Source organism: Typopeltis vanoorti, chromosome 8 (genome assembly GCF_054136105.1).
Source record: "Typopeltis vanoorti isolate ZY-2024b chromosome 8, IOZ_Tvanoo_1.0, whole genome shotgun sequence".
Classification (NCBI taxonomy): Eukaryota; Metazoa; Arthropoda; class Arachnida; order Uropygi; family Thelyphonidae; genus Typopeltis; species Typopeltis vanoorti.
Genome location: NC_143556.1, coordinates 99940400 through 99951986, shown reverse-complemented (window position 1 = coordinate 99951986; position 11587 = coordinate 99940400). Strand labels below are relative to the sequence as shown.

At 34.7% G+C, this 11587-nt stretch overlaps 1 protein-coding gene across 1 annotated transcript in view; it reads right to left on the bottom strand.

The window, feature by feature from the left end:
* Positions 1-219: 219 nt before the first annotated feature.
* Positions 220-11587, bottom strand: part of LOC150104224 (MAP kinase-interacting serine/threonine-protein kinase 1-like) — a 136654-nt gene continuing 125286 nt past the window's right edge. The window contains exon 12 of the mRNA XM_090396237.1: positions 220-1797. Within this exon, the coding sequence (XP_090252363.1) occupies positions 1524-1797 (274 nt within the window). The 3' untranslated portion in view covers positions 220-1523. The remainder of the gene's footprint in view (positions 1798-11587) is intronic.

Genomic DNA, 11587 nt, shown 5'->3' with positions numbered 1-11587 from the left:
TCTAAACAGTTGCAGTATAGTAGTTCAGAAAATCAGTTAAAATCAAAATGATAAACATTTTCCTCCTAAACATGAACTTTAAATGTGTGTGTGTGTGTGTGTGTGTGTGTGTGTGTGTGTGTGTGTGTGTGTATAAACTGAATTCCGCTTTTCTGTTCCAAAAATGTTAATTTTGCAGTAAAGTTTCACAAGGCATTTAAGTAATAATAGATTCAGAAATTACAACCTATCAATGCCTTTATTTCTTTCCTTTATGAAAACATACAAAACAAACAAAAAAGCACCAATATTGCTCCTTATGGCCATTAAAACAGCCATTCATTACCAAATCTGTAATGACAATTCTCACTCGTGGCTGGAATTTTAATTTTTTTTTTTTTTTTTAAATTTTTTTTTAATAATCACTGGCAACACTGGGTAAGTTACAAGACACCAATATAAAAAATCTGGTGGGATACTCAGATCACAAGTCTACAGTTTTGACAATTAAACCAGGGTCTGTCATCAGAATATTATACAACGCTAAACAAATTATTCTGTATGTATATGTATATATATATATATATATATAAAAAAGCAACATATATATATACATTCCCATGCTTCACCAGAATACAAACAAAAACTTTTATAAGCTCATTTTAAACCAGATTACAGTAATTAGGAGTTGACATAAGGCATTTTAACTAAAATTAAATTGTGCATGAATCCTTTTAGACTAGAATATAATATATATACATAAATACATACACACACACACACACACATACAGGTGCATGTATGCAGTATATGTGTGTGTGTGTATATACATGAACATGCGCACATACCGTTTACGAAAACCCCACTACGGATCATTTAGTCCCCCCCCCATCTTTTTCCCCCTTCTATTTTACTGTTAAAAAGTTGCTTAATGAAGAGGATGTTGTTTATTTCTCCCAATATACTAAATGCACAGATATATCTGTGATAGGTACGAACAGGTTTATAAATCTAACATGAAGTTCAGGAAAGGTGATGTGGTAATAAACATTTATGCTATGCATAACAGATTGACACCAAAATTACCAATGGCACTTAACTAACATTTCATTAAAAATGTCAGTGATATCTGGTTAATTAATATCCAGAGGGTGAGAGAATGAGGGGAAAGTACAAGGGTTGATGAAAATACTTTATGTTGGTTACAAGTAGGTACTGCATAAAGATTGTTACTGTCTAGCCCTTCTTCAAATGAGTTTCAAGGACACTTGTTTTTACCTACACCATTCAATAACAAATGTTATAAGAGGAACTGTAACAATGGTTGTCTTGTAACAAAAAAAAAAAAAAAAAAAAAAAAAAAAAAAAAAAAAAAAAAAAAAAATGAACCCGTTTATATTTAGTGTGATGATTTTTATACACATGAAAAAGGTGCAAATATCACAAAGTAAATCAACTTTTTTCTTTTTTCTGTGGACAGGGAAATATGAGCTTCTTTGGAAGTACTGTACAAAAGCCTTTAAGGCCTTTTTATTTCAGAAGAATTAACCTGACAATGGCAATTCATAACTATTTTTCAGGCTAAGACTACGAAGACGGCTACGACGTTGGGCTAGTTTGGAATCACTTGGTGGTGACAGATCAAATATCACTGGAGAGTGACTGCTAGAAGAAGATGTTGGTGTTGCAGGAAGGTCTTCCTCTTCTAGGTGGTGCGGACGAGAAAGCTCCATACTATAAGCAAGATGACACAATACTAGTCTTTTCATGGCATTGGCACTTTCAGCAAATGCAGCAAGATCTCTGGCACTGTTATTTCTAAAGCAGGAAAATTGAAACAAACAAAAAAAACAGCATTTAAATTTTGCTTTACAATATTTGATGTTACTTTGGACTTTTTTATAATGCTCAGCATGTACAAAGTTTGAACATAACTAGTGTAAGGTAGGAAAAGCTATAAGAGGAGGACAAATCTTTGCTCATATCTAGCATATATAACAGTTAGGTTTTTGCTGGGATAGTTGGACGAGTGGTTGACATATTTGTTCTCTCTCCAACCAACAGGATTCGGTTTGAATCCCACTGTGGGCATGGATGTTTGTGATTGTCTTTAAGCAGGAGATGAATTTCATCACCTGTGTGAGACCACCCTGCTTATCGGAAGCCTCAAGTGACTTGAAAAAGCTCCATGTTTGGTTTCTAGAGCAGATTTTTCAGACAAAGCAGGTAAAGAATGGATACAAATAAAAAATACAGAAATGATAAAAAGTAACAACAGAAAAAAGAAAAATCCTTAGCCCATTCACAGTATTAACATATCATAGGTTTACATACAAAAACCTTTCATGGCTGGGATCCATAAATATTACAAATGGAGAATGATTTGAGAAAACAGGCAGAATGAATGGACTGTATGGATTGCTATACGAAACTTGTTAGAACAGAAGTTTCGAAAGCAAGCAAGCAGAGTAGTACTGTTGGAGTTCTTATAAAAAACAGAGGACTTAAAAGTGGGCTTCTATGAAACAAACTTGTAAGGCAATTTCAGAATGGAACAAGTCAATAAGAAAAAGGATCATTATGCGAGAAGTCAAGCCAGTGAACATCTCTAGACTTAGAAAAGACCATATCTGCCTATACAGAAGATGCAATGTGTAAGAACTTTGTCCATAATATCTATTTTCACATTATACATTTCACTTGTGTGACTGAAATTTAGTTGTCAAAAATCTGCTCATCAATTAACAGAGACAGAATGGAAAATGCATATTATTCCACATTGCACCTTAGTTTAAGACAGCAAGATTCACAGTTGCTGGTAGTCACTTCATTGCAACACTGCTCTTTTGCATTAATTTGGTAGCCTAATAAATCACAAAAATTCATTTTTATTGATTTTGAAGATAAAAATATTTCAATACCATGAGCTCTTTCTGGTCTAATAAAATATACTCGGGTCTCTTTTTATGCGGATTTGAAGTTATGCGGTGCACGCCCACAGAAGGAGAATCTATTCCGATAACAGGGCAATCCAGCATTTCCCAAACTTTTCCTACGACGGAAACACTTCACAAATCCTGAAATTTTCATGGAACACCTTGGTTATTTTGTAATGTATTTATTAATAATTACTTGTTAATTTAGCTGATTTTTTATTATTAATTAATAATTAATTAAATTTGGCCCAATGGAGGAAAAAAAAGCACCAAAGAAAAGCAATTTCTTTGGAAATGAAAATTACAATTTTAGATCGTTTAGCAAAAGGAGAGGATCTACAGTGATTGATAAACATTTTAATTTAGGCGAATCTACTATAAGAGCAATTAAAGTCACAATAAGAAAATCTGTCATTTCTGGCACAAAACTAAGTGCCAAATTATCATCATACTCAAGAGATGCTTTATTAGAAAACGCGGAACGAGCGCTCATAATTTGGATTGAAGAATTAAGAAGTTCTGGAAGAAAATGCCTAGTTGAACTTACATCGCAAAGTCTGGGAAAAAAGCAAATGGTTTAAAGCAAGCAAAGATCAAGTAACGTTGTAACTTTGTAGTAATGCATCAGGAGATTGAATGTTGAAGCCCCTCCTAGTAAATCGATTTCTAAGACCACATGCTCTAAAAGGCAAAGATCTAAAACAGCTGCCAGTACATTGGATGGCTAATACAAAGGCCTGGGTAGCAACTGCTGTATTTACTGAATGGTTCAATAATTTATACGAGAAGTGGAAACATATATGAAGCAAAAACCTCTCGATTTTAAAGTTTTATTAACTGTCGACAAAGCACCAAGTCATCCGCATTTAGAACATTCAAATGTGCAGGTAGTGTTGTTTTCCACCCAATACAACAAGCATTATTCAGCCATTAGATCAAGGCATAATTGCTACATTTAAAAATATTACGTTAAGCACACTTTTCAATTTATATTGGATAAACTAGAAAATGAATCATTAGCAGTAACTGACATTTGGAAAAAATTTTCTATTTTGGACTGCTTGAATCATGTTGCATTTGCTATCACTAAATAACACCACAAACTTTAAATGCCTGCTGGAAAGCAGCTTAGCCGCAATGTGTTGCAAACAGTGCAACCATCCAAACATCTACCTTATCAGCTGAAATCATTACTTTGGTACATGAAATTGGTGGAGAGGGTTTTGATACATTTAGCCCAAATGATGTAGACAAATTGTTTGTGGATAATGCCTTAAGTGACGATGATATTATTGAATATCGATTAACTTTAGATATCGTCGAAGATCCAGAAAACTATAGTGAAGTGGAAGAAAAACCTGTCCTCCTCACTGTAAATATAATTCGAGAAGGTTGAACTGTGCAATAAATTGGAAAATCATTTTCTTGTTAATGACACAAATTCTGAACAAGCCTTTAAATTCCAACGTGAGCTGAAGAACTGTATGTCTGGATATCGGGAGCTGTATAAAAATTTAGTCAAATCATCATCGTGAAGCTAATTCTGTTTGTGAAGAACCATTGCCTTTACCATACAGATCTGATGTGCTGACTATCTTTTCTGGTGATGAAAGTGATTCCGCAGTTCGCAAACATTGCCTAATAGCGATGATAATTCTGATGACAAAATGTTAAAAAAAAATTTGACTGTACTTTTCAATAAAATTAAATGAATAAAGCTTTAAAAGAAACTTAGGCATTCTTATTTTCCTGAATTTTCATAAACTTTTTTTATGCGATTTTAGGTTTATTTTAATTTGTTGCTCCGGTTTTAGAAAATTATGGAATGTATCCCTGATTTTGCAACGTTAAGTTAGGTCTTTTTTGTGCAATTTTTTATATGCGGTTTTCTGTGGAACGTATGTACCGCATAAAAAGAGACCCGACTGTATATGTAACTTTTAATCTGGTGCTTCAACAACAAAAAGAGGCCTCTTCCCCTCCCTCCCCCACCTCAACAAATCTTTACTGAAGTTATATTAATTAGTCCAATAGCAATAACTATAAATTTGCTAATATGTGAACTTTAATGAACTATACGTGACCTATTAATGCACTCTTGTTTTCATTATAACATACAAAGACATGACAATCAACAGCACATCAATAACTGAATTCCAAAAGGAAGACTTAGTTTCAATGTTGACAACTCAGACTGTTTTGTCTTCTCCAATTCTAGTGACCATACCAAAAAAGGTTTCAGAGTATTTGTCAAGAGAACACAAATTGCCCATTTGCCCACTAGAATACCATTGCATAAACATTGCCATACTCTCAACATGTGGACCTTTTCTTAATCAGTTCTCCTTTCAAATACACTACAGATGTCAACTTTCCTGCTGGTAACTCAGACTTTGACGCAGTTCCCTAAAACAGAGAGCATCCTGCCAGTCTGTGTCTAATGTTCCTTGGCATTACAATGAAGCCAAATGGAATGTGCTTCATAATTCTCACTACTCCCTTCCACTGATCTGTTTCCACTCTCCTAACCCCATACTATTAGCACCTTACTATTCTTCAATGGGGTATAGAACTTCAATACTACAAAACTTGCAAACCTCAATAATGCCAAAATGTAGTCCTATCTTGCTTCACTTTCCTTACCTTTGATATTACAAAGATCTCTCCAAAGAAGATCAGTTTTCTCTTGAGCTGACTTGCACCATTAGCCTTTCTGCACAAACAGTCCTCAGCCACAGCTTCTTTTGCTTCCGAAAAAAACTAGGCATCCTTTTCCACTCAACACACCACTAATGTATACAACTGCTGACAATATGTAAATCCATAACTAAAACGAAGAATGCTCGATGCTATCTAGAAGAGGGCAATCCACTTAACTGATTATCTCTCTCTCTTGCAGATTCACTTCAGTTATGCTTATCTTTTTTTTTTTTCAGGCACTGTTCCAAACTGACCATCATTATTTCTTCACTTATTTTTCTAAGAATAAGAGCAGATGCTGGTCTTCATCAATTTACTATCCAGCTAATGCTAAACTACTTCCTCTTCACAATGCTTCCCCCCCCCCCCACCTCCACATTCCAAATAATATATAGCTGCTCAGAAAAAAAGTTGATCAATACATTTGTCTTTAGTGTTCACGGCCTTCCATCTGACAGGAGTCATAACCATTCTTCTTGAGATAAGCATTAATATATATGTATTCTTTGTCTAACTGGAAAAACCAAGAAACCTAAAGCACTGATTTTAAGACCACATCAAGCAAAGTGTTTTAGCTGAATTTCACTACAGTCTATTCAATATGAACAATAAATTCTCTTGCTCAAATTGATGGGTTTGTTATAAATCATATATTTAGTTTAATTCTTTATCCAAGTCTAAGCAAATAAAGTTTGAGCCTGACGTATCTTCACGACTGTGGCAACTCGTGGTAAAGGTGGTATAAGTTCTCATCACTTGCCTTAGTATCTCCCATTGATGGGTTTGTTAATAGTCCTAGATATATTCTTTAGCAATGAAAATCCCATGTCTAACATTATAAAACTATTAAGTGGAACGATCATTAATTTTCATTCATTTTTTTAGTTAAAGTATCGTTTACAATTTTCTATTACAAATATGCGCAATTAATTCATTACTGATATAATTCTACAGGTATGAAAACCATGATTCCACATTACCCTGTAAACTATGATCCCTTATCAAGGCTATGGATTTCCAAGAAATGCACAAACTATAAATGATATCCTCCCAGCCTGTCACATATTGGTGTTCAAATCTGTTATTTACTTACTTCCTTTGTCTCTATTGAGGTTCAACAACAGTTGTAAACAAATTATTAATATCCAAAACTGATTCTGAAAAGGCCAAAAGTATGACACTTCCATCGTGACAAATGGTCATAATTTTTATCTAATTCTATTTCCACCTGATATCAAAATTGGATATGTTAATCTCAGCTTCTTTATTCTATGCAGATATTATACTCCTAAACAAATCCAGTACTACTGCAGGAGTCCCTAACTAAACTGAATAATTGCTGTAATACATTCAGTATGAATCTGTGTGTTAAGGCTTAAATGCTGGGAGGACATCATGTTGGAAGTTTAATGGAATATTTAGGAAAAGATTAAAAACTAATTTTAACGCTTTCAATATTTTGTCTCAGTCATTGAGACATCTTCAGGAATTACATATAACTCTTGTACCAACCCACCCACACACAAAGACAATCAATACTAAATGAAACGTGGGTGACTCTAAAGTCCTATTTAGAGTCACCTACAAATGCCCTCTATGATCATTTGTAGGTGGCCTAAGATGTAAAGTGGGACCTCTGACAATTATTGTTTCCCACATTTTGGGAAGTTTTGTGCATCCGTATTTATTTAAATTCAGTTGATTTCTGAGTGCCACTGCAGATTCTAGAAACAGCCTCTTTTTTTTTAATTGACTATTGTGGAGCATGATAGTTTTCCTTCAGGAGATCCTGTGGGTTGTATCCAATACATGGTCTGCAAGGCCAGATTGACCATAGTCATGATTGCAGATGTATGATGTGTGTTCTAAACAGATGGTCACTAATCTACCTGTCTATCCAAGAATAAAACACTTGCTTAAAGACGGGACACCACAGAAATGAGAGTTCTGAGAACTTCATACTATTACGACTGAAGAAGGTGTGACCCATACCACCTGAGAACTAATCTCAGGTGGTATGGGTCACAAACAGAATAGGAGAGGAAAGGTTAGCAAATCAATTGTTTTAGGCTAGGATGGCAGAAAAACAACCAAAATCTAGGTGGAATGATATAGCGAGAAGTGCCTTAGAAGACAAATATAAGAGATTGATAATACAGGAGTCGTAACAGATTAATGTGGAGGAAATATGTTGATAGGAAATTATTAATAATATCTACTGCCATCATATCTAATCCACCCAATTATCCCCTTCAGGAGGAATGGGTGGATTAGAAGGTTTTCTCCCCATTCTGGCATGCTATAACACACAAATTATGTTATTTTAAACAGTCCTCTCACTACAGTGAACCTATAGGAACAAGAAAACTTCATGACAAAAAAATCTAAGTGAATTTTCATTAGAACAGCCCTGATATTGGTAGATATCAAGGGATAGCCAGGAGTCTTCAGTAGTGTGTTATAGCAAGTGATTCATTAATAGTATTTGCTATGGTGAAAGTTTATACACACAAGTGTATGGAAGAAGGCTGAAGAGGGAATTGTCACAGCAAAAATTAGATTTATAAAAGACTGCCTTAACAGACTAAAAAGCACATGTTATAAGAAAGGGAGATGAGAAAAGATGACTTATAAAGGCTTGGACTAACCTTTTACATGCTCAACTAGAAACAAAGCTTTTCAGAAATGGCTTTATTGATGTGTACAGCTAATCAAGTGCACAAGTAATTATTATCATTTTTTTGGGGGGAGGGTAGGGAGGAGATAGCTTTTAATTTATTCCTGGCCTGGGTGTTTAGCAGATAATTTGCTCTACACTCAACGAACTATAGCTTTTAATCCCAGTGTGGAATCGATGTTTGTGAAATGTCTTTAGGTAGAAGATGAATTTCAAAACCAGTGCGAGACCAACTTGTTTAATGGAGAATAAAGGGAGTTGAACAGATCGTGTTTGATGTCTAGAGTGGGTTCTCAGATTGTGCAATTCCTAGCCCTCACACAGTACTATTTTATTCTGTCCTGTCAGGTGTCTTCTCCCTCCAGGAGATTGACTACCATGTGTCTCCAACATGTCCTATTCTGTGCCTCTCTGCTGCATTCTTCATATGAGAGATAGGTCCAGTCTTCTATATTTTTCATCCACTCCAGTCTATTTCTTCCTCAACAGTTCCTACGAGAAGTGTCCTTTGTAGGCAGTTATGTCTCAGAATATTTCCAAAATAGCTGACTTTTCACTTTTTAATTTCTTTCATCATGCTCCTGTTTATGCCTACCATCTCTAGTACCTCTTCATTTATCTTTCCATGATATCCTAATTCTTTGCAGCATCCACATTTCAAACGTCTCCAGTTTTTTCACACTCAGATTGGAGAGTGCCCACGTCTCTACTCCGTATAATAATGTAGATCGTATGTAGCATTTGGAGATTCTTAGTCTTGTTTTCAGATTTAATTCTCTAGATGTCAGTAGATTTTTCATACTGCTGAAAGTTGACCTCGCAATTTCAATCCTTTTTCTAATTTCATCTTCTGTCCTGCCATTGTCTGTGATCAAGTGTCTGAGGTATATGTATGTTTGCACCTGTTCTAATTTATTTCCTTTTATATTGATGTATATTTTTGGTATTTCCTTTTCTCTTGAAATTATCATGACTTTTTAAAGTCATGATAATTTAAAGCCATACTGTTTGCTGTACTTAAGGGTTTCATCTACAAGCGTTTTGAGGTTATATTTGTTTTCAGCTAGAAGAACCGTGTCATCTGCATATCTTAGGTTATTAATATTTCTGCTGCCTACAGTGATTCCTTTGAGGTTACTAATTTTATTAAATATTTCTTCTGTGTACAGGTTAAAGAGAATCGGAGAAAAGACACAGGACACAGCCTTGTCTCACACCTTTCTGAACTGGGAATTTTTCTGAGGTCTCTATTTATTCTCAAAGATGCAGTCTGTTCCCAGTAAAGATTAGTTATTAGCCTAATGTCTTTTCAATCCATACCTATTTTTGAAAAGATTTCAATTAATTATTCATGTTGAACATTGTTGAATGCCTTTTTGTAATCTATGAAAGCAGAGGTACACATCCTTTTGTTTTTCTAGATATCTTTCTATGATGGTTCAGACGTTGAAAATACCTTCTCTTGTACCTACATTTTCCTTGAAGCCACTTCATGTATCATTTATTTCTATGTTTATTTTTCTTTTATTTCTTTCAAGAATAACGTATAGGAGGACTTTTGATACTTGACTGATGAGGCTGATTGTCCTGAACTCTTCACATCCAGTAGCTTTTGTTTTTGGAACAAAAACTGAGTGATTAATATCTTTGGGTAGAAATCCAGTTTTATATATTTTATTGCATAATTTTGTTAGAAATTTCAGTCCTCTTTCATCGAGAGCCCTCAACCATTCTGCCAAGATATTATCTATTCCTGCAGCTTTATGTGGTTTCAGCTTTCTCACGGCATTTTCAACTTCACAGAGTAAAATGGATGGTCCTTCTATATCAGTCTGTTCAGGAATATCATTTCTTTGTTGTTCGTATAATTTCCTTGTGTATTCATTTTATATATATATACTATTTTATATAGGTGTCCAAATCTTTTTAAATTAAACTTTCAGTTTTCTTTTGCAAATGGAATTTTTTTCCCCCTAATGAAATGCTTGTTAATAAACTAATAAGGCTAAAAGTTGAAAATGTATATATTAAAAAATAAGATTTTAGAAAACTGTCTATTTTTTACTTATTGTTAAATCTTAAATGAAAGGTTTAATATGTCTAAAAACATTTCATTCGGGATTTAACTAGGATACCAAAATTTCCCAAAGAAGTACTTATATATGGGTATAAATGAAACTGTAAATAACGTATTAATCCTTTGTTCTGTAAATTCTTCTAAATTTTTTTATATTGTTAACTGTCCTGTGAATGAAAGACAAAAAATTGAAACAGTGAGAACTGCAATGGAACAGGAAAGGTTGGATCAATGTTCACAGTGAAATAATCAGCTTAAAGACGTAACCTGAGGCAGTGGCGTGTGCGAGGTATCAAGAGCAAAAACGTAACGAGGACAAGATAGAACCGAGTGCAAAAGGCTTAGGTGCCATAAGGAATCGGTGACGTAGTAGGGAGAGCAGCTACACAATATATACATGAGAATATAAGAAGTTGGGTGGTACGAACTCGGGGCTTTTTTCGCTTCTTCTCCTTTTGGCTTTCGGATACCAGTGGAAGTCGTTCGAGCGGTCGAGAAGAACAATGGTCAGCGGCGGCTATGCGGCACGGTAGTGTTCCAGTCTGGGCATAACAACGATGCAGCCAGACTGTCAGCGAAGACCAAAGTTTCATGCTGAACCACGAGGACCTATCCAGGCAGAGCAGTTACGCCCACATCGGCAAGAAGGTGATTCTTGAACGTAATCACGAGTTGGTCATATCCAAAGATAATAGACCGTAGAATAAAAAGACTAGCCACGTGAATTCAGAAAATTGTTTCGAGAGGAGAAGCCAGCATGATCTAAATGGTCGGTAATGCAAAATCTTTCTAGTTCCATTGTATTCTGAACAAAGCTAGAGTGTAGAAAAGTGCTGATATGTTATGTGATAGGACTTATTAACTGGTAGCAGAATTCTAGTATTTTAATCGACTAACTAATTGTAAATTCTAGAGGTGTGCTGTAGCAGAGTTTGATATTGAATTGTTGAGGCATGTCACAGTCTAATAGACTTAGAATGAACGGAATAATCTCTTGTATAATGTATTAAATGAATGAGAGTAGGACATCTTAAATTGATATTGTCTTTTAACATGAGGTATTGATTGTGGTGAGATTTTTGTCAGGTTAAATAGAGTTACATGCAAGTGTAACTCAGCTTGGATAAGTGTAATTTTGATAATTGTGTAACGTACTAAAGAACGAATAAACATTCCTGTTTTCTTTACCATATAAAATTGCCTGATTTCTGAAATCAA